We start from the raw sequence: 27,754 nt of genomic DNA on the forward strand, positions 1-27,754 counted from the left end.
TCATCTTTATCGATTCTATGAAATGAGGTCGTAGATAAAGAGATAACAGAAAACTATCGTAATCTATCTATGAAATCGCATTACCACATGGACATATTTTTCGTTTGTTCCCAATAACTGCGAAAACTACTGAACCAATTATTACGAAGTTTTAATTGCAATCTTCTTATGACCCCCAAAATCTTTACCACAGTTAAACCTCACAAAACTCATTATTATACAAATCATAAAAAACAAAAAAAACTTATAAACAAATAACGTGGACCTTCTCTACTAAATTTGAAGTTGTTTACATTGATTGTCACCGTCTACAACAATCGCTGTCAATGTCAATACTAGCTTCCTCGGGAAAAGTAGCACTCTGTAAGACGGAATAAGAGTAGCACTCTGTAGGACTGTTGTAACATCTGGTTGTTTACCTCACCCTTTGATTGCAATCGGCTGAACCAAAAGTGTCCAAAAAAGCTAAAAATTAAAAAACTTGGATTTTTTACTTTTTCTTAACTGCAGTAATAAGTCCTCATTGAGAGCTTTTCAACGCGATATATCATAAGTGGTACTTATTTTCATTGGTTCCAGAGTTATAGTAAAATAAAATTTTCATTAATGATATGTTTGGATCTTACAAGGGGAAGGCACATCGGTTCGAATCAGACTTCATTTCCCTCTTTTATTTTTTAACTTTTTTTCAATTTAAATATATTGATTTATAAATAATTATTAAGCTATGATCGTAAAAACGATTTATGATAAACAATAATTCAATAGTAAAAAAAACGTATGAAAAATATCAGTATTAATGAAATAATGTTATGAACTTTTAATTTAAAAAAAAACATGTGTATATGTAATTTAATAGGCGTACAAGAAAGTCATGTGGTGTCCACATCACTTTTTTTATTATTATTTTAATTTTTGTTATTGTTTTTTTATTGGCTTACGTACAGAGAAGTCACGTCAAAGTGGATTCAGGGATGATCAAAATGGATATTTCCGTAAAAATATGAAAGTGAAATTTTCCGCGATCACAATACTTCCTTTAATTCGTAGAAGGAAGTAAAAATGGTATGATAAACTCCTCGACTTCACTTTTTTGTCAAAATAGTTTTTGAACAACTTCAGTATCCTCTTGATTTGGTTAAAAACTTGATTTTGGGAACACCTCTTATCTAAACATTTTATTTTATCAATTAAGTTGTAAATAGCGAACTCTTAGAGCAACAGCCCACACAATTACTAAAAAAACTATTTCCAGCTTTTGATGTAGTATACTCATACTGCGCGGGTTCAGCCTCGATCGGGGATGCTGGTTAAGTATAAATTTCATTGAACTGAGTTCAGTTAATACAGAGTGGTTCAAAGAAACGGGAAATTTAAAAAAATAAATAACAATGAAAAATTTTTTTTAGAAAATGAATTTTATTTCATGTAATTGTACAAATGTTGCCATTTTAGGATACATACATTTTAGTTTATTTTTTAAAGATGACATCTTCCAGGTGACATCCTCTTCTACGTAAACACTCACGAAGTCTCTTCGTTAAATTGTTCATGGTTTGACGTAACATCTCAACTGGAATTTCCTCAATTGCTTCTCGGATCTTTGCCTTCAGTTCTTCCGTTGTAGCAGGTCTACTGTGGAACACTTTGCTTTTAAGGTGACCCCACAAAAAGTAATCGCTGAGAGCTGAGAGATAAGGCGATCTGGGAGGCCATCTAATGTCACCATTTCGTGAAATGACACGTTGTCCAAACAATCGGCATACAGCTGCCATCGACATTCGTGCAGTATGTGACGTTGCTCCGTCTTGTTGAAACCAGGCTGTGTTAAGAATCGGTGGAAATCTCTTTTGTTGTTCCACAACGAAGGTTTCAAGCACGGCTACGTAAAGAGCCGACGTCACTGTAATCGCAAGACCTTTGTCATCATCAAAAAAATAAGGGCCTATAACACCGTAAAATGACATAGCACACCACACGGTCACTTTCTGGCTGTGCAACGGACGCTGGTGTAGCTGCGTAGAATTTTCTTGTGCCCAGTATCTGAAATTTTGCTTGTTAACAAATCCACTGAGGTGGAAATGCGCTTCGTCTGACATCCACAGTTCGTGAACAAACTCTTCGTTATCATTTATTTATCTTCTGAAGCATTACATTACAGAATTGTGCTTGCACAACTGCATCGTTCGGTTTCAGTTCCTGGACGATCTACAACTTGTATGGATGGAATTGTAAGTCCTTCACTAACGTTCTTCGAAAACTTGAACTGTGCAATTGTAAACATCCTGAGAGACGACGGATTGACCGATGTGGACTTCGTGTGACAGCATCTTGTAAAGCTTGAACATTCTGTTGTGTACGGACGGTTCGCTCACGGCCTGGAGGTTTCTTTTTCATTGCCGAACCAGTTCCTCAAAATTAGATATCCATGTTTTAATTGCATGTGCTGATGGAACACGGTCGTGCCGTCTCAGGTTAAAATGACGGCGAAATTCTCTACGCACTGCCTCCACACTGTCATTGTTTTTGTAAAACGCTTTGATAGCAAATGCACGTTGCGATCCACTCCAAGGACCCATGACAACTAAATGGCAAGGTTAGGTTAGAGAGACTGGCGCCACTTATCAAGTGGTACCAATCGCCCACGGCTACCAACACAACTTTCAAAACTTTGAATCACTCTGTATAAATACTTTGTAAGTTGATGCATAGTTTTCTTCCGTAAAAATGAAAAAAAAATGCTTCATTTACGCAATTTAATAAAAGTTTTTGTATATTTTTAATATTATAAAATCACGTCGATTTGATATTCTTTCAGCTAATGTAAAATGGAATAAAATTTGTAATTACTTGCTAACGATACTGAAGTTTTTCAACAATTATTTTGACAACACAATAAAGTCCAGGAGTTTCATCATTCCATTTTTTGGTATTCATTGGTTTCGTATTTTAATCATGTTACCTATTTAAATATCTTTCAAATTCAAATAATCAATTTCCCGGTGATAATCAAAAGCTGATATTAGACTTAACATATTTCTCCAAGGTTGACCTCGATTTTCAGCCGAGCGTATAAGTTTCTCTTGTAATATAAAAAACAATAAAAGAAAAATGTATACTAAAAAGAACTCCTGGTTTCGATTATCGACATAACACAACTGTTTATTTATATTTACAACTTCAGTCTATTACTTTTAGTTTTAAGTAAAATTCCTTCTTAGATATTTCCCACAGGAAAAATTTAATATTAGAAGGATTAGAAGAACAGACTTGACATCTTTTTTCATAGGCTACTGTAGTATCATTAAAAAGTACAATATTTTATAAGAAAAAAGCAAACTGATGTATTTTTTATTACTAAAACCTTACTAATAAATTTTTTATATTCTTTTAATGTGGTAAACATTTACAGAAATAATTATATAGAAAATTAAATATTTATAGTTTGAGAAATTTATAATTCAAGTACGCGTCATGTTAACATCAGTAGATATATTGCCATTTTATAGTTAGTCTACAAATCAAGGTCACTAGGTTCTATAAATATACATACATAATTTATTATTAAAGTTTTATGACCAAAAATAAATAATTTACAAAATAGTTGTAAAAAATTAATTAATAAATAAATAAAATAAGTTAATCTTTAATTTACTATATATTCTCACGTACCTCATTTGAGATTTATTATATCTGTTTATAATTATTCAAGAATATATTATTTTACTAATCCATCTTGTTATATTATTTTAATTAAGAAAAAAGGTGGTTCAGTTAATATGAAAGTAGTGAAAAATTATTATTTTAAAAATAATTTTTAGGAGTAATTAAATATACATCAGTCTGAAAAAATAGGTTTAATAATTTTGAATACGATTAACAAATCTATACTTTTTTCTAGCTGGGCTTTTATGCAGTCTTACGTCGATATTTGTCGTATTTAATAGGTAGATTTTTTGCAAGCTATTCAGTTAATTGTGGTTAAAAACATGCAATGATTTTTGTTAATTCTGTACCCTAATTTTGAAGGTTTAAAAATGTATGTTTAAAACTTAATTTATATTAATCTGTGACACAGATGAGAGACGCTGTTGAGCTGCTATTCGTTTGTGCATGCACAAATGGGTAGCAGTGATGAGGGACGGGGACTCTCAAGACCTCTTGTAGAAAAGACCGTAGTCCCAGCGAGAATGCTCTTTTGGGTGTTCTCGTTTGAGGCAAACAAGGCATAAAGACCGAGCCCCAGCTCCTACGGTGGGGGAACAGGATCGACATAAACGGGCCTGGTAACCCTACTCTGGGAGTTATGGGCAGGCATTAATAATTAAGATTCAGCCGGCTTATAAAAGGACACTCCCCAGGATTTTGTTATGCTTCACTAACAAAATCCGATTCGATGGAGAGGGGAAAAATCTATGACACAAACTAAGTAAGGTAAAATACGAGTAATATGAGAATTGCAGGAGAAGAAGAAAGTTTAGAACTGTAAATGAAAACAACCTAATATTAACTCACCTAAAGTCAACTTATTTTTATCGGTCTCTGAGATAAAAGCTTAGATTCAGATAAAACTTCAAATCTACATCATACTTCAAATTTACTCGTACCTTTGAGTCTTAGAAAAATAATACGACGTATGACGATGCGTAATCGTATAGAATCGTTAACATTTTTGCAAAAAAATGAGTTACAAACTATTCTTCTCACCCTAAAAAAAAAAAATTAGAAAAATATGGCAAAAAGATTTTAAAAGTAGTAATAAATAATCGCTTTGATAAATGTTATTTTGCATTTAAAAACATGTCCCAACCGAAATTATATTGACAATTTATAGATATTATACATATTATTTGTTTACCCCCACTAAATTTACATTAATCTTACACGAAAATTACCCCACTATTAAATTATACATATTAACATTAAAGTTTTGATTAGAATAACGACAATCATGAGAAATTTTATCCGCGTATGGTCCAAAACATAAAATTAAGTTTAAATTAAAATTAAATATAAATTTTGTTCAGAAAAATATTGATTTAATTAAAAAACAAAACATTTTTAATTCTAAAGAAAAAATGAAAATGTTAATTAAAATTTCATTCTCTAAATGATTCTGAACCATTTTAGCACCACGACCGCCAACGCGTTGATAGCGACGGGTATGAACATGGATGTATGAAGTTTACAAACATGAGAAATTTACAGGTTCTAACATGGTGTGTACAAGCTCCTTGTAATTTGGTCTACTTGCGTAATATTCGGTGTAAGAGCGTCATGTTCGAAAATGCCTATGATACGTTTGAACACATCGTGATCTTGGCAGTACAAAAGAGGCGTAAGAGACTGTAGAACGTTAGTTTCTAATCAAGCCATACTGATAAAATTACAAGACAATTCACGCATCTTACCTCATAGCATTAAAAGTAGCTAAGATGTCGAAATCCCATACAATCGCAGAAAATTTTACACTGTCTGCTGCAATTGATATAGTAAGTGTTTTAATAGACATGGAAAAAGCAAAAAAATTGAAATTTTTTTTTTTATTTCCTAACGATTCAGTATCAAGGGAAATCGATGACATGGTATCCGATGTTCGCGATTAGATAATTCAGTAAGTGAGTTTAAGTGAATTTTTTAGTATTCAATCTGATAAATCAACAGATTTGGCAAACAATTTCAGTTATGTTTTGTGAGATATGAATGCGATGGGATCAGATCAGTCTAAGAAAGTAGATTGTTTTGCAAATCAATACCTGGAAATGCAACAGAACAACGTCTTTTTTGCTTTTTATGACGCTACTAAAAACTGAACATAAACTGGAAAAAATGTATTGCAGTATGTAGTGACAATGCAAAGGCGATAACAGAAAATAACAGTTAATTTATGAAAAAAAAATTAAAAGATTGTCTTACATCAAGGGCGGAATGAACATGCTCTTGCCACAAAAAATATGGCGGTAAATATCAAGCAAATTTTTCTAAAGCTGTGAAAATGGTTAATTTTATTCAAAGAAGACCATTACAGAAAAGATTATTTGCTAAAAACTATACGATGAAATACGGAAGTCAGATAGTAATTGCGGGGTGAGTGTTAACCCGGTTATTGGAATTGCTAGATGAATTAATATTTTTCCAGTATAAACAAACGCCATTCTCGATGTTTTTTTTTTTACAGAATAAAGAGTATATTGTTGGCTTACTTACTATTACTACTGTTACTACTACTGTTGGCTTACTTAGGTGATATATTTTTTCATGTTTGAATGTGAATTTATATGAACGTGATAGTTCATGCTTTCATTAAGAAGCTTCATATTCGATTATTCGCCTGCAAAGCAAAAATTTTGATATGTTTCCACTATCTTCCGATTATATTGAGAAAGATTTTATGAAGAAGTCCACAGTTATTATAAACCACACTTTGAAGATGCATTTGCGAAAGCTAAAAATTTAGCCGGCGGAGTATTTTCTGGAAGATAAAAATTATTTCTCGAAGAGATGAGTATTGAATCCATTTTGGGAAAACGTTATTGCAGCCGCTAAGTTACCAGTTGAGATTCACGACGAGCTCATCGAAATGTCTGTCGATAAAACGTTACGACTACAATTCACATCTGACGATTTAGTTACGTTTTCGCTTGCTCGTTGAAGTGAATATGAAAATTTAGTTACAGAAGCATTGAAAATATTAATCCCGTTCCTTACGTAGGATTTTTCGACTGTAGCTCAAAATATCGGCACTTTTAACACGTGAAAATAATTTGCTTTTGTTTGTTTTTAACGTAGATGTTTTTAACGTATGGAGAAACTTTTAAATGAAAAACAAACGCAACCGTCTCATTAATTTATTTCCTTTACATGTATACTTATAAATTAAAGTAAAATGTTTATAATAAATGATTTTTTCTCATGAAATAATTTCATTATTATTTACATGTAAAGATATCGGCTAATTTCGCGACCCCTCTCTTTCATATCACCGCGACTCTCAGGTTGAGTGACGCTGGTCTAAATAATAAGTTTATTTAATAGATATAACATTGTGATACATGAAATGGGTCATGTTTTGAATAACTTAACCTAGATTTACTTTGTATTATAAAAAAAAAATTATGTTACTAATGAGTAAAAAAATAAAATAAAAAACTGAATAATGACTCACTTTTACATTCGTGCGCGTCCGTTGCCGTTGCTTTACTCCAAGGGGCATCATTATAAAAGGGAAGACATTCGTTGCAGTCGGGACCAGCTGTGAAATGCTGGCAAACACAAGTTTTACTTTCCTCTCGACCATCAGCTGATCTACTTGTTACACATTCGCTGGCGTGACCGTTACACTTACATCTAAAAAAAAAATACAAAGAAAAACAAATTTAAGTAAGTAAATTATAAAAAAGTAGACTATTCATCTTTCTTTCTTTTTCTGTTTAGCCTCCGGAACCACTGCAAGGTGATTGATGAGGATGATATGTATGAATGTAAATGAATTAGTCTTGCACAGTATCAGGTCGACCATTCCTGAGAATTTACTAGAATTTGAACCTTACAACTCACGACTTCGAAATCAGCTGATTTGCGATGACGAGTTAACCACTAGACCAAACCGGTGGGCTAGACTATTTATCTAATTCAACTATACGTTACGGTAACTACAAAATATTAGATTATACACAAATTTTTATTTGCTCTTAACAAACTGTAGCTGCTGAACAAAATCTGAACTGCATCATATATAATTTATCATGGTATTTTGCTTTTACTTATTTTCATCATTTAATTTTTACTGTACTCTTATTTTCTTCCTTCTACGACTGCATTAAGTTTCTTAAGTCTAAAAAAAGGTTTTAGATAAAATTTTAGGTATAGGGAAGTATTGTAATCGCGAAAAATGTCGGTTTTCAGATTTCAACAGAAATAGCATTTTTTACCATCCCTTAATCCATTTTGACTAGTCTCGGCGTGACGTCTGTTCGTACGTACGTACGTACCTCGTATAATACAAAAATGATTAGCCGTATGATGTTGAATTTTTTTATTTAGGATTGTTGTAACATCTAGTTGTACACCTCACCCTTTTGATTGCAATCGACTGGGCCAAAAGTATTCAAAAAAGCCCAAAATTAAAACAATTTGGGTTTTGGACTTTTTTATAACTGCAATAATAGGTTCTCATTGAGAGATTTCCAACGATATATCATAAGTGGTACTTATTTTCATTGGTTCCAGAGTTATAGTCCAATAAAATTTTAATTAATGAAATATATGGATCTTACACGTAGGCTCATCGGTTTGAATCCGACTTCATTTCCTTTTTTTTCACTTTTTTTTAAGTTAAATATTATATAGATTTATTAATAATTATTAACCTGTGATTGTAAAAACAGTTACATAAATGTATAAAAAATATATGTAATTTAATAGGAGTACCAGTAACTAATGTGGTTCCACATCAGATTTTTCTTATAGCTGTAACGTATGTTAAGAACTAACATAACGAGTAGTATTGAACAGATGATTGCTTTTTTAATAATAAAAGTATTCATTACACAGCAGATATTTTTATGGTGAAACGATTTAAGATGGCACTACATATTTTGCTTAGAAAACCTGGCATGTAGTGCTTATTATTTTATAGAATAACAATGTCATTTCCGGGAATGAACGTGCACTTCGGTCAAATCATCTTCAATCTCGATGATTGTCAAACAACAACTTATCGTATAAAAGATCTATTTTTCGGTATATATTCACCACACAATTAATACCAAACATGGAATATATATCAGCCTGTCAGTAGATTCTATGACAATTTTCCCTCTTTCAAAAACTGATATAACTTCTGTATCAATTTACAATAGTACGCAAACAATAATCGGAAAACATTTAATATTTGTTTAATGCTTACTGGTTTAAAAGGTTTTGTCTCACCCACATTTTACACGATCAAAAAGTAAAATATTTCATTTGGATTCGTTTTTAATTTCCTGGTATCATAGTTCTAGAGTTATACTGCAAGAAGGAACGAATAGTATTCAGTCCAAAAAAAAAACGGGGTATAGGAGTTTTGCATTTATCAACGTTTCATAACCTAGAGATCCCAAAAAACAAAAAAAATGCGGGGTAATGTTCAAACTACCTGTTTTGTCGTGTTTGAAGCTTAATAAAACTTTTGACTGGATTAACCGATTTTAATGAAATTTGGTATAGAAACTCGTGTACGTGGGATAATTTGTTGGTAAAAGACTTTTGGTTAATATCTCCAAGGGATGTAGCAGCAGGTAGTTTCTTTGGGATAAATTTTCTCAAAATGTTGCAAACAACCCCACTTTATATTAGTGGGGTTGCATGTAGTTGTATGCAATGTAGTTGCATGTGAGGTATGCATGTAGTTCAGTACATGAATACATGCTTGTCTTACCATTTAAAAGAAAATTTTCAACATTCTCCTCTTCCTGAAAAATCAGAAAAGCTATCTTTTTTAATGCAAGTGGCTAAAAAAAAAAGAAAATACTTTAGGGGCAGTATTGTGGGCGGGGATGCCAATCAAAGTTTAAAAATATCGATTTTTTGATTTTTTTTTTTGTTTATTTAAACTTTTAATAGCAATATTACAATAAAATTTCATCATAATTTACCCCCCCCCCCAATTCAAAAAAAGGAATCTTAGGTATCTTTTTATTGGTTGTATATCTTTTAGAGAATCTTTTTTGTTTCTTCCATTTATCATGTAAAACGTAGAAAAATTAAATAAATTTCTTGGAAGGTGATTTTTGGGGTGGGAAGCAGAAAAAAGTAAAAAAATATCGATACAAAAAATATTTTTCACGTATCATTTTTCCCCACTATATAAGAAAATAACCAACGACAGGAAAGTACAATAACTTTGTTGTCGGTTTTTTTAATTTATAACAAGACGTGAAACGCCCGAATCAATTTCATAAAATCTATTGTACAGAACTGACTTTAAAAAGAAAAAAAAATTTAAAATCAAGCCAGAAATAGAATTTTAATCATTTTTCACTGATGTGGTATACGGTTTAAAAAAGAGACAATTTGTTTTTGAATCTCGTATAGTTACTGTTGCTATTGTTACACTATAATTGCTACTTCAGATTTTTATAGTTTTTTTGTTACATATTTCATCTGTTTCACTGCCTGCTTCTTTCCACGGTTCTTTTAGTGATCAAAGCAGAATATTAATACTCAAAGACATTTCTATTTTAGACATAATGGAAATTAAGAAAAAAAGACTAAATAAAAACTAAAAAGTACAATTATTATTTATTTCATTGTGTTATTCTAACATAAAGTTACGTATTCTCGTCAGATATTATTTGATAACAGCTTTTAAACGGTGAAAAAGTGACAAATATAACAAAAATAAGTAAAGTAAAATTAATTCATCGATTAAAATCACCATTTTAGTTAATTTGAATTTTAAATACGTATTATTTGAGATCGTTTGGTTTTGTAATTTATTAAAAAAAAAAACACTTAACATAAGTGATCAAGAATTCATGAATTGTTTCCAACAAGAATTCCCGTTTTTTTTTCCAATTAAATTCTAATATATTTCTTTTTTTTAACTACAAATTATTTATTTATTAGGTTTCATTTTTTACTGCTATAAAATTGATGTATCCTTTACCGACATACTGTGAAAATTTATGAGCTTCTGAATTCATTTTCAACAAATCAATGAGCAGTTTTTATTTTAATGAAATTCTTCAATCAGTTTTTATTTTAATAAAATTCTTTAAGTGAAGCCAACAAAATTAACACCATATCATCTCCGTTTGTATTAGTTTTAGTATTTAGTTTTTAAGAAAAATAAAATAGCATACAAAGATGGAACGTAATAAATAAATAAACTTAATAAATAATATTGCTGCTGATTTGGAAAATGGAAAAGAAAAAAGATAGCTGCTTACCTGCACGCCAGTGGACTATTAACAGATCTATAAGTCAGTTCAAGTTTAAGGATTCCCTAAGTGAAGTCGTTTATTTTTTTAATGTTGGTATTGTCAAGTTGGTTTGTCATTGTTGGTTTCGTTTTTCATCTTGCTTTTTGTGTTTATTTATTGTTTTATTTTAGTATCAGAGCCTATAATTTTATAACCCAACCTGTGTTATCATTGTACTATTATATATGAGTGTTTAAATGTTTGTTGTTATTTTGATGTTTTTAAATAAAATGTAAGGGCCCTTCATACCCTTACATATGACAAACCTGATGGTGATTTAAACCCTATTTTAAAGAATAAGACGAGGTACAAGCCGATGCCCGTATAAACACAAAAAAAGATGGAACTTGGCCATTTTTAACTAGTAGTAATTGCTCCAAAAACTTCCGAACAGAATTTTTTATAGAGGTTAACCAAAAGGAAATTTATTACCTTGTACCATTACCAAAGATACAAACAAGTAGCTTTGTATTTACGCGAGTACAAATTACTGCAATAGCAGCTCCAGCGACAGTGTAGCGCTCTGGCGGCTGGAAACTAAATCATTTGTGCTGATAATGTCCGTTAGTACATAGTACTGTCTTTTTTCAATTATACTGGTTGTTTAATTATTGAAAATAATCTATTCGGTAGATGTTGGTTTTATGTCAATCTGAATAAAAAATATTTAATAACGAACAATTATGTTTTGCGGGTAATTTTAATCACGATATTAAAAAAACGTGTTTTTTTTAGTTTTCTGTACATTTCCTCTTATAATAAATTACAATTAATAAAAAAAGTAATCTAGCATAATTTATATTAATATGCTATTTCTATGATTTATCTCTAGTAGGCTATCAACAAAATTATTCCTAAAAAAAATATTTTTAGAATAAGTTAGGTTTTCTTTTAATCATTTCATTTATTTAATTAACCATAACGTAACTACGAGTATGAACTGTCAATTATTATATATTTATATGAGATTATTTTTTTAAGATATAAGAAAAATTCCATTCCTGACCGGAATTCAAACCCTAGGTCGGACTTTATTTAAAATAATTAAAACCCATACTAATAATAATAACTTTTTTTTTGAGTTATTAATCAACTGGTTTGATATTTTTTATTTCTTTCTTTCTCGGCTTTTTTAAACTTTCAGTCTCGGCTTTCATCCGGAGGTCCCGTGTTCAAATCCCGGGGAATCCCACCCGGTTCGAATCTCGCGGATTTTCACACGCTACAAAATCATTCACCTCATCCTCTGCAGCAGTACCTAACGGTGGGCCCGTAGGTTAAAAAAAAAAAATAGAAAAAAAAAGCTTTTAGGACATGTTCTACTGGTGAAAATAGAGAAGGTTCATATAAACATATGTTCTGAAAGATGTAAAGAAAAAATAGGTCCCAAAACTGTATTTTTAGTAGTTTTGGAGAAATCTAGAACAAAAAACAAAAGATAACTTTGTTATTTTATGTCAAACATAAAAAAATGTGTTTTTTTATCCCCAAAGTTATTTTATTACCATTTAACAAACACATAAAACTTCACAAAACCTGCACAGAATTTTATTTTGAAAGTTTATTAAAAACAAAACATGCCAAAATGTGTCTTAACTAAAATGTGATTTTAGTTTCGTTTAAATTTATTTTAGTGTTTTGTGTTACAAAACAAAAGAATAAATATTTATAAAAAGTAAATACAAATAGTTACCCGGCCTCCATGGCACAAGTTATAACGTCTCGGCTTTCATCCGGAGGCCCCGGGTTCGATCCGTCATGCATGGCATTTTCACATACTTGACCGGGATGTGAAAATTGTCATTCATCTCATCCTGTGAAGTAATACTTAACGGTAGTCCCTGAGGTTAAAAAAAATATATAAAAAATTGTTAAATAAACTGCTGAAATGTTCTTTGCCATAATGAATACAACCAGACAAACGATTTTTTGGTGAGTTATTGTAGCCTATAAACTTTACTTTTCCTGCAGTTATCTTTTCTTTTTTTTACCTACGGGACCACCGTTAGGTATTACTTAAGAGGATGAGATGAATAACAATATTTGTAGGGTGTGAAAATCCCATGCCTGACCGGACTCGAACCCGGGACTTCAGGATGAAAGGTTGAGACGCTACCATTCGCGCCACGGATGCTGCCTCTTTAACTATTTAATTAACAAAAACTTGGAAGTCTTAAAACAAGGCTAACCCCAATTGCAGTTTGTCTTTTTAAAAGGTTCTGCTACAAATTTCCTTCCTCTCCTGTTCGTTTTAAGATAATCCATTTCGAATATTACCACCACACCAAATCTTCAAATCCTCCTGTTAACATTACACTTCAAAGACCTTTAGTATTTTCTTCTTGCTTTTTCTAATCTCCATGTATTCATATTTCACTGCCAAAACCCTACATTTCATACAAACATTTTCAAGAATCTTTTTTCTGATTCTTAGATATGTTATTTCAAACAAATTTTTTTTTTTCTTTGCTAGTGCCAGCCTGAATTTTCATCCATTGTTTGTAATTTTACTACCTAAATAAGAAAATTCTTCAGATTATAGATTAGACGTATTCCTTTATGTTAATATCAAATTATTTTTTTTGTCACACCTTGTTTTAATATTATTTGTTTTTAAAGTAACTTTCTTTCCTAGAAATAAATTCATGTCATTCAACATATCTTCCAACTTACTTTTATCCGTAGACTAATTAAAATAAATAATACATAAACCCATAAATACAGCTACAAACCATACGAATAATATGAATTTAATGAAAAATCCGAGAGGATCGTGAAATGAAAAATTATTTGTTAATCATATCACAAAATAAAATATAATATTTCTTTTTTTTAAATATTTGTAATATTAATTTTTATTTCGTTGCTAAGAAACTAAATTTTAAAACCTTGGAAATGAAAAATAATTGTTTTTAAACAGTTTTTTACGTTATATATAAAAAAATATTAACCATTAGAGAAGAATGAAGAATTTTTTAATAGCGCATATTTGGATCGAGGTCAAATTTCTTAATTTGATTAATCTAAAAAGCTGTATCCATCCTGGATGCAGCTTTTCAGATTAATCTTTTATTATTATTAATTTTTTTATTATTAATCTTTTATCAGTACGAAGTACTGATAAAAGATAAATGAATTAGAAATTACGGTAAGCTAATGTTAAGAATATTTATTTATTGGCAGCAACAAAATTGATTAAAATATAGAATACAAAAATTCGATACAATACAAATATTCAATGGGGGCTTGCGTACAGGCACTGTGGAAATGCAGTACTCCCTATTTCCACTTGATATTATCGATAAAATTTAATATGATTCCTTTTTTTAATTATTTCTTTATACTTGAACAATATATAACCCTTAAGCTTAATGTCAATAGCCATCCCTCAGTTTATGAAAATTATACAGAAATTTTGTTTGGAACTGTGCACTTCACAGTTCCAGAGGCATGATTGGCTGTTGTGCGCAGGTGCACATAGCTGCACGCGAGGCTGCGAGGGAGATAGAACACTTTAGCTCCCGCAGTGCCGACCTGGTATGCTGATGGTAGGTAGTTTTTTTTTACTCCGCATGTGTATAGAACGTTCCTTGTTCGTTCCCTTTTCTAGTTTAGTCGGTGAATGGAAAGTATTTAGTTGTTTTTTCAGAAGTGATCAGAAGATGGGGGAAAAAATACGCTGGACGGGGGAAAGAGAAGGTAATTAATAAAACTAATGACATTTTAAGTTATCAAAAATACTAAAAAATATTATCTGTATGGACATTTTATTATTTATTCGGTTAAACCGAATACGGTGTACGATATTCTTGATTGTGATAAAGTGTCGAATTAGATTATTATCCTGCTTCTAGCTATTCTATTTGATTCAATTTTTCGGTTCTTTTATTTTACATAAAACTTTAACCAAGGCATGGAAAAAAAGGCCCAGAAAACATTTTAGGGGCAGCGATCTTTGCTTGTGGTAGTTTAAATCAGGTATAATTTAAATTTTTATTTGGCTACATACATCCGTGATGACGTTCATTTGATGCCTATTGAATATCTAACTAGATGAATATTTATTTAACTTCCTGTATTAATTCAGTTAATGTATTACGATTGACTTCAACGGCTAAACATTTTCACTTTCAGGTTAATCTAATGTTTTTGAATAACCCTGTTCATCATCAAAATCTATTAATTCAAATTTTGTTAAATCAAAGGGCAATTCTTTAGTTTCAGAATGCTACAACTTAATAAATAAAGAAAACGTTATTAAATTTTCACAAAATTTATTTTTAAAAATACGGCAGCTGTTTCGGTACACAGTAGTACCTTCTTCAGATGTTACGAACATAATACAAAATACCCTAAATATTTTGGTTAGTTTTGTTATATATTTTTTATATTAATCTTTTTGAGGATGATTTTATTCATTTATCTTATTTTGTTTTTTTTACTAAAAGGGTTCAGTTTCTATTTTCTTTTGGTTACCTAGGCTATAGCAGCACCTTACTCCTATTTCTTTGTTTAACTATGTATATCTGGATTTGCAGCTTGTGTTGAAAAGTTATTCAAGGAAAATTATTGCTTTTTCAAATTTAAGACATTTAGGATTTATATATTTGTTAATTTTTGTTTGTTTTTTAATACTGTTTTCTTCATTTATTAATTCATCTACTATTTTTAAATCTCTCCTCTTTTTCTGTTCTGAGTTTTTCTCAGTGGATTCTTTGTTGTATTCTGCTCGTAACATCTGAGAAAGTATACCGAAACAGATGTCGCGGTTATTTTATAATAAAGTTTGTGAAATTCAAATAACATATTTTGTTTATTTTTGTTATGATGGATTTTCATCAAGTAACGGCTTCATCCATAGATTATTTGTAACTTTGATGTTTAAAATAGTGGCAATGCCTTTCCAGAAATAGATACCTGATTCATAAGACGTATAAGCTAATATGTTTAATAATTGACTTCGTATTAAATTTTTTATTTATTTACAGGAATGAGAATATCACTTGATATTTTCTTTGATATTTAAATATTTTCTTATCGTACTAATTTACCGTTCTGCAATTGTTTCTTCTTTAATTTAATACCTGATTGTTTTATTTTCAAGATTTTATGAACTTTTTCCTTCGAGGATTTTAAAAAAATATTGCTAATCTCTTTTTCTATCAATATAACATTAAAATTGTGTTTTAAAAACATAAATATCTAAAAAAATAATATTTAAATTATGCCAATAAGTTATTAAAAAAAAATTACGATTCGTAGATTAGTGATTGCAAACCATACAACGCAATTTAAAATTAAGATAAAAAAATCTTTGACAAAAATTTTAAGATATAAAACATTTACTAAGCAACTGGGAATTATTCATAAGAAAAAGAAATATCTAAAAAGACTTAAATTTCACAATAAACTACACTTTTATTAAAAATATTGTTTTGTACAAAAAAATTCAATGAAATATTATTAAAATAATAATAATAATAATAATAAATAATATTGCTGCAGAAACCACTGTTAGGTATAACTTCAGAGGATGAGATGAACAACAATTTTTGTGGAGTGTGGTGTGAAAATGCCATGTCTGATCGGGATTTGGACCCGGGACCTCCGGATGAAAGGCCGAGACGCTACAACTCGCACCTGATTTTAAACAGATTAAGGAAATGCATGTTTTCAAGACCATATACTAAAGTATTGAATGTGGTGTGAGTGAGTGAGCGAGTGAGTGTGTGTGTGTGTGTGTGTGTGCGTGTGTGTGTGTGTGTGTGTGTGTGTGTGTGTGTTTGTGTGTGTGTGTGCGTGCGCGCGCGCGGGAATAAATGTGTTATTCTAATTCACGACCTAGTAAATTATTCAGAACTAAACAAACTCAGAGATACAAATATATATACTAGATGCAAATAAAGTAATGTAAGCTTAAAAAGCTAAAATGAATTTTGCTTAACATAGCATTATTTCCTAATATAAATTCATGAAAGGTAATGTTGTATAGAATGATATGATAAAAAAAATAAATTAAAGCTACTACGAACTGTTTATATAAATCTTATTAACTATATATACCATCTAACAACAATATAAAACTTCTAATCTCAACTAAAGGATCAGTAAAATGAGGTAAATTGAAATGAACGTAACTTATGTTAAAGAAAATTGTTGTAGTTTCTATGTAAAATAGTTCAGATAAAACTGCACTTGTGTATACTTAAACATATATTAAATATATATATATATATATATATATATATACACACGAGTATTATATAAGAATCATATATATACTCGTATATACGTATTAACTAACTGCACGAATTTCACTTAGGCTTAATCGTTGTTTATTTTTCATTTATATATATATCTTACATTTCGTATAATTTTATTTTTAACAATATGTATAATAATATGCAGTAAGTACTTGTTTTTTTTATCAGAACATAGGAATAAACTTGGAAAAAAGTAATTGCACAATAGCTATTGAAAAGTAGATTACGCTCAAAAATCATTGAAATCAGTTTTTAGTAAAAATCTAAAACTGAGACTCATATCAGTAGGTACTGAGGAATTTGAGAAATACGTATAGAATGATTCACAAAGAATGTAACTTTTAGGACATGGTCTATTGGTAAAAATAAAAAACGATGTCAGGCTGTAATTCCTGGGACTCAAATTAAAGGATAAGAGGTTTTATATGAAATCTGACCTGAAAAATAGAAAAAAAGGTCAGAATTAAAATAAAATATTTTTAGTAATTTTTCCAAAATCTGGAGTAAAGACAAAAGATTGGTGTTGTAAGCACACTATGTTTCAGTTACACTGACCGATGAAATGAGATAGAACGGAATTTTTTAGGACGTTATGTAAGGATCAAAATTAGTGATTTTTTATGGTTTTTAACCTGAAAAATTGAATAAAATAGATCCCAGAATCGGTCCCGGAATTGTATCTGTAATACAATCTGTAATACAATTGTATCTGTAATAAATCTGGAGTGAGAACCAATCAATTAGAGTAAATTGATGTACAAAATAACTTTGTTAAAGGTCAGAATTAAAATATTTTTAGTAGTTTTTCCAAAATCTGGAGTAAAGACAAAAGATTGGTGTTGGTAAGCACACTATCTTTCAGTTACACTGACCGATGAAATGAGGTAGAACGGAACTTTTAAGGATCAAAATTAGTGATTTTTTATGGTTTTTAACCTGAAAAATTGAATAAAATAGATATCTGTAATAGTTTTTGATAAATCTGGAGTAAGAACCAATAAATTGATGTAAATTAATTTAATAAATTGGAGTAAACTGATGTACAAAATAACTTTGTTAAATGGGTAATAATCAGATAAACTATTTAAACAAGACTTGTAGAGAAATTTAGTTCTTAATAAAATGTTGAAAGATAAGTTGGATAAAACAAAGAAATGTTGGAAAAATTTGAATTTTATTTCGAAACAGAACGGTAGGTCAAAGTGCATACGAATTTATAATAAATGTTTAAAAATGAGCCCGCAATATTCAAAACATTTCTTGGCACGCTTCTGTACTGCTTTTGTTGCTCTTTTTAGTTGTTCAGGGCTGTCCTTAAGTTGCTCAGCCGCATGCATAATGTGGACAATTAATTCCTCACGAGAATGTATTTTTGTTTTGTATACAATATTTTTCGGAAAAATCTAAAAGTGTTAGAATCAGGCGATCTCGGTGGCCAGGAATCCATTTGTCAAGGAAATGATGATTTAAGTGAGTGGTAATGGCACAGGAGAAGTGGAGAGGCGCGCCATCGTGCTGGAAATATACTTTACGTCTCAGCGCTAGAGAAACAACTTCAAGTAGCTGCGGCAATTATGCATGAAGAAAGTATTCGGGACTTAAGCGGCAGGTAATATGAACGGCCAAAAAGTTTATTGTAAACAGTTGATTATTAACATTGACGGTCCAAACACTGACTCTAAATCAGTTATTTTAAATCGTTTTCCACCGTTTGATGATTTACTTCTGCCCATGTATGCTTGTTGCGTAAGTTGTTGAAGCCCTCTGAGTGAAATTTCCTTCGTCGGTAAACAAAACATACTTGTACAGTGGTCGATTTGTAATCCACCAGTTGCAGAACTTCAAGCGTTGCGGACGTTTTCCTGGATGTAGTTGTTGAACAGGTTGTTTATGATAAGGATAAAACTTGTTTTGTTTAAATGTTTTGCAAACCATCGAATATGAAACTCTGATCCGCTACAAGACGTCTGGACTGTGTTGAACTGCATCGATAATAATTTCATCAATTATAGCTGGTACCAATATTAGATAGTGAACCTGTTTCGCAAAGCTTGTGAAAAGTCGGGCTAATTGGAATCCTGAAATTCAGAAAACGTATTTCTTATTCTACCGCAGCAGCTGTACCAAAATTCACAGAAAATCTTTCCTAACGACAGCACGTTCACAGTACCCGATATACTTAGTGTACCTTGCAGAATGATTTAAACACTAATATACAATATTGGGAATTATTGATCGGCTGCTTTATTTTATTGCCACTAACTTTATTAAAATAAAATAATCTGTCATTAATAAAAAAATTATTATCTAAGTAATTATTTAAATATTTTTGCTGTGTAATTTCCATTTTTTTTTAAGCAGTTTTAACAGTAAATTCTTTTTTTTATAAATTTTTCACATCACCAAAACTTCGTGATGCTCTATATAGCATTGCATTTTAGTGGATTAGTAGCGGCTACCACTACGAAGTAGTGGTATTAATCAATTTAATATTAATGTGAAAAATAAATGAACGTTTAATTAACAATTTAACGTAGAATAATTTAACGATAAATTACAAATTTAAATCAGAATGAATCTCAAAGCGTTTTTCTATAGACATGAATGATAAGTAGGACACAACTGCCATCTGTTTTACAGCATTCGAAGTAAATCCGAAACTGGTCTAAATAGCGTGCACAGCTAGTAGGTTATCTTTTTTCATTAAACTCATTTTAAAAGTATCACATAACCGCTATCTGTGAGGTAACACAGAAAGTACGTGCATATATAGAGGACTATATATAGAGTACTATATAGAGGACAAATGTAGCTGAATAAAGATTTTTTATTTATTTAATAAATTATTGAAACAAATTCTTTAAGAAAAATATCATGTGTAAAAATATTAATAAATAATCCAATAAAAATTAAATGGGATACCGTTAACAAATTAATTATGGACACGTAAATACGTGTCCATAATTTTTAATATTTATTTAAAAAATATTAACAAATAGGAATCAAAGTATTAACAAAAACACTTCTTAACATTTTTATTTTTAAAATTGAAGGTAGGAAGTAAAAATTACATTAATGAATAAAATTTACTAGTTTTCATGAATATGCTTGGACAAAAAATATTTTAAAAATATGAAACAAAAAGTTAATAAACAAAAAAGTTAATATAACAAAAAAAGTTAATTAAGTTTATTTTAAAGGCTTGGGTTGAGAAATTTTTTAAAACAATGCAAAAATTTTCATTTCTATTTGTTTTTTTTTTCTATAATCTATCAACCCAACTCCAACTTAGCAATGTTGTTAATAAGTATTAACACTTGTGAATATTAATTTAAAAAATGCCCACGCGCGAAAAAAAAAATGCCCACTGTCACCTGTCGTTTGGGAAAAACTGCTGTACACTGATAACTGAGTATGCTAGTGCGATGTCATGAAGTAATAACCTTGGTTTTTTTGGTTGAAAATACGGTCGCACGCAACGAATTAGGTCGAATAAACGTTTCAGAATATCTTAGTAGACAGCAAGAGTAATTCACGCACAGTAGAAAACATTCATTCAGTAACTTACGCATACGAGTTAGACGTTTCTAATCGTTTCTCATCGTTTTTTAATGACATCCGACCATTATAAAAACCAGCAAACCGCTCGAACAAATGCGAACGAAACATCACTATGTGATTGTTTTATTATCAAACCGTTTCTATACCATCTTTATTTTTTCTGAGCAAAAAACAAGACTATAATGTTTGCAACATGTTAAAAACTGAATGAGCTTTGGTTACATCGTTCAAAAGGTTTGTTGGTAAGTTACGATCTCGCTCACAAGATTGCGCCACTAGTTCGGTTTTTATTGCCTCAGTCCTAGAACGTTTTGTACAGACTGTAAATATAAAGAATTTTGATCCTATAGGTGTAAAGTATTATTATATTGCACTATATTAATATTATTTTATTAAAATAAATTATTTTGATAGAATTAATTATTCTCAGATCATTTATTAATTTCGGTTTGATAGGCGCTTTATATAATTTATTGATTACCGACAGTAACTAGTGGATTTGTTCCCAGATTTGGAAAAGGTGAGGCGTTATTTACTTCACAAGTAAGGTTTTCAAGCTTTAATGCACAAAATTATTAATTTGAAAACAAAAAATAAATAACCTATCGAATATATTTAATAACCATTCCTTACATTTTTAGTAAGGAATGTCGATTAAATCATGTATAAAAACTGTACATAATCATATACACGGACATAGACGTTTTGCTTGTTTTGCCAAAGAAATACGAATACGAGGTGCTACCCAAAAGTACGGGGAATTTTACCATAAAAATAAAATGGCTTACCATAACGTATAATTTCCACTATCTCCTTCAAAATAATCCCCTTGGGCATTGATACAGTGATCCCAGCGTTTTTCCCATCATTCCATGCATCCCTGAAAGTGTTCCATGCAGGTATAAGTGTTCGAAGCACGTTCTGCGTTTCTTCCTGAATCTCCTCAATTGTGTTAAAACGACGGCCTTTCAATTGAAATTTTATTTTCGGAAAGAGAAAAAAGTCCACGAGGCAAAGTCAGGCGAATAGGGTGGGTGGGAAATCACTACCGTCTTTTTGAAAGTCAAGAAATTCCGAGCGGCTAGCGATGTGTGCGCGGGCGCGTTGTCATGGTGCAGAACCCAGCTGTTGTTACCCCACAGATCTGAACGATTGCGCCTAATGCTTTCACGTAACCGCTTCAAAACTTCACAATAGAACATTGACAGTTTGACCAAGAGGAACAAATTCCTTATGGATAATGCCTTTGATGTCGAAAAAAACAATCATCATGGGCTTCCACATTCCTGCGAACTTGGCGTGCTTTTTTTGGCCGCGGTGAACTTGGCGACTTCTACTGCGACGACTGCTGCTTAGTTTCAGGGTCATACCCGTACACCCATGTCTCATCACCGGTTATGATGTTGGAGGTGAAGTTAGGGTCATATCTTGCTGAATTTTTCAATTCACTACAGACAGCTACGCGATGTTTCAAGTCGCTGTTCAACAGTTTCGATACTAATTTTGCAGCAATGCATCTCATGTTCAAATTGTCCGACAAGATGCGTTGCACGGACCTATGATATTTGTACGATTGGGCACAAACATCATGGATTGTTCGTAGCCTCTCGCACTTTCGCGATATTTTCCGGTGGTGCGCTTGTTGATAGTCTTCCTCAAGCATTTGTCACCAAATGCTTCTACAAGCATGCGATGGGTTTCTGCACCGGTTTTTTTAAGCATGAAGCAAAATTTGATGCAGGTTCTTTGCTCTTTAAAATCTGCCATTTAGAACTTCGCCGAAGCAGTAAGTTGCTCTTTAAAATCTGCCATTTAGAACTTCGCCGAAGCAGTAAGACACAACGTTACACAACAATGCAGCAGTTGGAACACTGATTCACAAAGAGTACTGTTAGCCACATCTAGCGGCAGCAGGCCGTACCAGCAATGGTTCGCGCGCGAAATTCAAATTCCCCGAACTTTTGGGTAGCACCTCGTAGATAGCAAAATTTAAGCTACGAAATTACTTCCTTTTTTGTAAATTCTGTTCTGAATGTGAGAACGGTTAACACTAAAAACACTAAAACGGAGAATCGAGATAATGGACCTAAATTGAAATACGAAACCATAGAAACAAACGTCACTTTGCATTAGTTTTGTTAGAAAAATAAACAAAAAATAGTAATTATTTATAGAGACGAAAAGATAATTATTTACTCATCTACCTACAAAGATAATGGTAAATAAAATTAAAATCTTCTGAATACAAGAGACATTTCTAGCACAGAGAGTCAAATGTAAGTAAAGTAAATCATTTACCATGTTTTATTTAAAATAATTATCATGCTCCGCGCATACACAAAATATCTAATCAGTAAATGGAAATATTGTTTTTATGGGTAAAAACAAACACCATCAAAGAAAATGCCTTGGTCTTATTGCTACTACAAAAAGATAATAATACTGTATGTAGAAGTTCCTTACCTGGAATCTTTGTTTTTATATGTTTATCCAGAATAGTTGGTCTTATTGCTACTACAAAAAGATAATAATAATGTATGTAGAAGTTCCTTACCTGGAATCTTTGTTTTTATATGTTTATCCAGAATAGTTCATTTAGTTGAAACACAAAAATTAAACCAGTAAATTAAAATTAAACAAACATTAAAACAGTCGTTTGTATAGTTCTACAGAACATATTCGTGAATTTAATAAGAAAAAATATTTTTGCTGCGTATAATAGCTACCAATAAATAAATTACGATATTAATTGACATTGGCATAACAGAAAATGCATAATCTACTATATCCCATAAGAGCACGGAAATTTTCCAGAATATTGCAATACTGGTATCACTCAAACGAACCAGAACACATAGATTTCAATCAATAAAAATTTCACATCTTTTAAACCACGTATGAATACATTATACATTGATCTAGAATTCTGACTCAAGTAAAACAGATTTACTAATAATTTAGAAAAATCTGTTGTTCTTACCAACCTTATATCTGGAAAAAATAACTAAATGCTGTCTGAATAGGAAAAGAAGAATAAAGATTGGGGGAAAAAGAATAGAATGTATACATTTTGCTGATGACATGATGGTACTGGCACAGGGTCCAAGTAAACTAAGTGAAATGCTTGATTTCTTAAATGAAGCTTGTGAAAGTCAGGATATAGAGTCAGGTTCAAGAAAAAGAAAAGAAAATTTATGGTATTGGGTGGAAGAGAAGAAGGGATTGAGATTAAGGCAGGAAATGAAGTTTTAGAGCAGGTGAAGAAATTTCAGTACTTAGGAAACAGTAGAAATTAAAACAAGAATATCAAGAAGTAAGCAGGCATTTAATAAGAAGAAAAGACTGCTGAAGAAAGAGATTAGTAAAATGTTTTATTGGAGTGTGATGCTCTATGGATCCATAACGTGGGTTTTATTTGGAGTATAATGGTCTTTGTGAATGATAAGAAAGGCAGACAGTAAACGAATTGTCATATGGCCAGATCATGCAACAAATGAAGTACTGAGGAGAATCGGATAGAACAGGAAAATGCTAAATATGATTGAATATAGGGAAAGGAACTGGCTAGAACATTGTATGAGATAGTGTTTATTTGTGGATGCGATGGAAGGCTTGGTGATGGAAGGAAAGGAAGAGGAAGGAAGAGGTTTCAAATGATGAATTGGATTAGGAAAATAATATGTGAAAACAATGAGGTTAGCAAAGAATAGAAGAAGATGCAGAGCAGCAGGCATGACAGGACCTGCCTTAATGGCAGAACACTATGAATGAATGTCGTTATAAGACGTATTTGCAATGAAGAACTTTTATACAGTAGTAATAACTGTTTTTACATCCAGTTAAAGAAGATAAAATATTGTTAAACTAAAACATTCGAGTGGTCTACATTTTCATGATTTCTATTTGCTGAGATAATCCTGATTGGTGAAGTATAGCAATACTGTGATTGTTTATGATACGGTATATTCAAATAGTTCAGAACCACTCACTAATTGTCATGGTTAAAAATAATTTTACATTTGTCAAAATTTCACATTGAATGATATTTACATTTATATGAATAATGATTCTAAGTACTCCTCTTGGAACACTCGATTATGTTCACTGAATTTATAACCAATAACAGTTTTAAGATAAAATAACTAATAACAAAAATAAAAAGATTCTAAAGTTAGCGTTTATATCCTTAACATCTGATGAAGATATTTCAGAGTTTTAAGATAAAATAACCAATAACAAAAATAAAAAGATTCTAAAGTTAGCGTTTATATCCTTAACATCTGATGAAGATATTTCAGAGAAACTCTGAAATTAAAGTAAATCATGTAAGTAAAAAAAATGAACAATTTTCATAAATATAAAAAATAGCTTGTACAGCAGAAGAACATATTTATCTGCTATGCTTTCACTGATTGTAAATTTGTCAAAGATGTTTAAAGGAAATCTTATAGAAAACTTAATATGCCACATAATATGCAAATTCCTTTAGAGATTATTTGAAAGTGGTATTAAATATTTTGTATTACTGAAAATCTATTAAATACTTTTGTATCTAATATAAGTTTGAGCATTCAGTAGCAGGATGAACAGTTGATAACTATTATTATACCATCTTGTACCACAAGAATCCGAATGGATACAACATGGATATGAATGTTATATCCATGTTATAACATGGATACATGACATGAATATTAACTGGCAGTTAATTTCTCTATATGTAGGCAAGTGATACTTATTTATGGATTTATTTAGTAGCAAGAGTCTACGGAAAGAAACCAGAAAAAATGAAAAACATCATCACTGAAACAACAGGCTTGAATATATGATGGATTTGAATTGAAGAACATAACAGAGAGCATGCATCTGATGTTAATTTTAAAAGTGAAACTACCTAACTAATCTTTACAGTTTATATTGGTCATTTGAAAATCCCCATGTAAATTATTTTATATGCTCCTACATATAAAATTCAGAAGAATTAGGTTCAATATGCAGTATCACAATATGCAGTATGGTAGAAGTTATACATATTAATGAAGAAGGGATGGTCTAATCACTATTTCTGTTTTGTTGGATTTTATATGCTTTTTTTTCAATTTAATTAATTCAACAAAGTCAAATAGTGTTGCCAAGTGATGTGCTTACAATCGGCGAGCGCGATGCTAGCCGGTAGATGTCGGTGTCGGGGTAACTTACCACCTATGAGCGGCGCACACGTTCCTCCCACCAAGCCAACTGAACCTGCAACACTCCTACCACAGGGGCGCTACAGACCACCACACTGGATGGCCTATTACTGTGAAGTCAGTCATCAGCAGGGTAAAGGCCATACACTGACCACAAGAGGAACTGATGGCAGTAAAAAATACTGCAGCAACCCCCCCCCCACAACCTTAGAAACCCCCACACACACTCTGATGGCTAAGAAAGTCACCAAAAAAACCCAGTCTCTGAAGCAGAAACCTGCCCTACTGCAGAGGAAGAATCGCTGAGCTGAAGGCTCGCAAGGTAAGAGCAAGGTCTCCATCCTGGTAACCCCGGCACCTGAGGTCATGTGCACGCAGACCAGAGAATCCCAAGCCGAAAACAAATATCCGCCCGATAATAAAGAAAGAACCAGCAGCAAGGGAGTTGTCCACGCTCTGCCATTAATAAATGTATATATATCCTTGCATTCCGTTCAGCATTCATTCACAGACCATCACCAGGAGCAGTCACCAGGAGCAGACCAAGAAAGAAGGAAGCCTCTGGCTGCTCCAACGTGAAATCTCGGAGCAGATATAACGACATCCCAGCCAGAATAGTAGGCTGGCTGGCCCAGCACAAAGCCCGTTAACACCAGGAGGCGAAGCGGTTAAGACAGAGCCAGCCGATCATGCACAGCTCATGTGAAACTGCCTAGGCCACATTGACCCAAGACGTCGACCTGACACTGCAGGGTTCTGGGGGCTAAAATTATAGTGGGGTCACAACTGCCGTTGAGGGAAAGCTCGGTGCAGAGGAAACTCGGTGTGATTCCAATGGATGAGCTGATCCGATTTGATGGCTCGAATCCAACAGCCCTTCTCAAGGCTACCTTATCACACAAATTGAATCTTTTCAATTTAATATTACATCACACAACTTTCTGAAAATTGTAACATCTCAATTACAAAAAATTATTTTAACATTACTTATTAAACATAATAGTTCCAATTTCATGCGTTTAATTTAAAATAGACTTAAAATTAAAGGAATGAGTATTATATCCAAACATACCTGGCACCAACAGCGAAATCTGATATGGCGTAGAAATATGACTTTAATACTTGTGGATCACCAAAAACTTCATCACCAAATGTATTTAAACGATCAAGGGTAATCCTAATATCAGTAGCAGTTACCCAGTCCTGGAAACAGTATATAAATGAAATTAATTGAATCTCAGATTAGAATAATTTATAGAATAGAATCTGTGAAAGAAAAGATTTTATTTCATTTTTTTATTAGTCCAAGGTGAAAGGAACGGGTATCAATATTCACTAATAATATTGTTATTTTAGCTGAAACTAGGAATGGGAAACAATAATGAATAGTATAGTAACAATAATATCAAGTAGTAACAAGTATAGTAACAATGGCAACAAGAAAGAAAAGATTATACTACGTAAAGACCACAAAAAGACATTTACATATTCAGTTAAATTAAGCACACGCAGTCCATTCTTTTATCAGTAAATTAGGATAAATTTAAAAATCATTCTTTGTTATTTCAACCTAAAATAACACAGTCGTACTGAAACAACATTAATTTTTTTTTCAGGTTAATCATTTCTTTTTTACTACAATATAAAAACTTCCACTTTTCAAATACAGCTTCAAATTTGTATTGTATTGTATTTAGGCAGAATACAAATTTACAAGTATGCTACAAGTACAAATTGTTTACTGACTGATGAGGCAAATTTCACTTGAGACGGT

General features: G+C 31.4%; 1 protein-coding gene across 1 annotated transcript in view; it reads right to left on the bottom strand.

Annotated features, from left to right (window-relative positions):
- The window catches only part of LanB2 (laminin subunit gamma-1), a 771,247-nt gene that overhangs the window by 376,739 nt on the left and 366,754 nt on the right, over nucleotides 1-27,754 (bottom strand). Inside the window, exons 5-6 of the mRNA XM_075373886.1 lie at nucleotides 27,053-27,183; nucleotides 7,166-7,347 (exon numbers count right to left, since the gene is read on the bottom strand). Of these exons, the coding sequence (XP_075230001.1) occupies nucleotides 7,166-7,347; nucleotides 27,053-27,183 (313 nt within the window). The remainder of the gene's footprint in view (nucleotides 1-7,165; nucleotides 7,348-27,052; nucleotides 27,184-27,754) is intronic.

This window comes from Lycorma delicatula, chromosome 8 (assembly GCF_047948215.1).
Source record: "Lycorma delicatula isolate Av1 chromosome 8, ASM4794821v1, whole genome shotgun sequence".
Classification (NCBI taxonomy): Eukaryota; Metazoa; Arthropoda; class Insecta; order Hemiptera; family Fulgoridae; genus Lycorma; species Lycorma delicatula.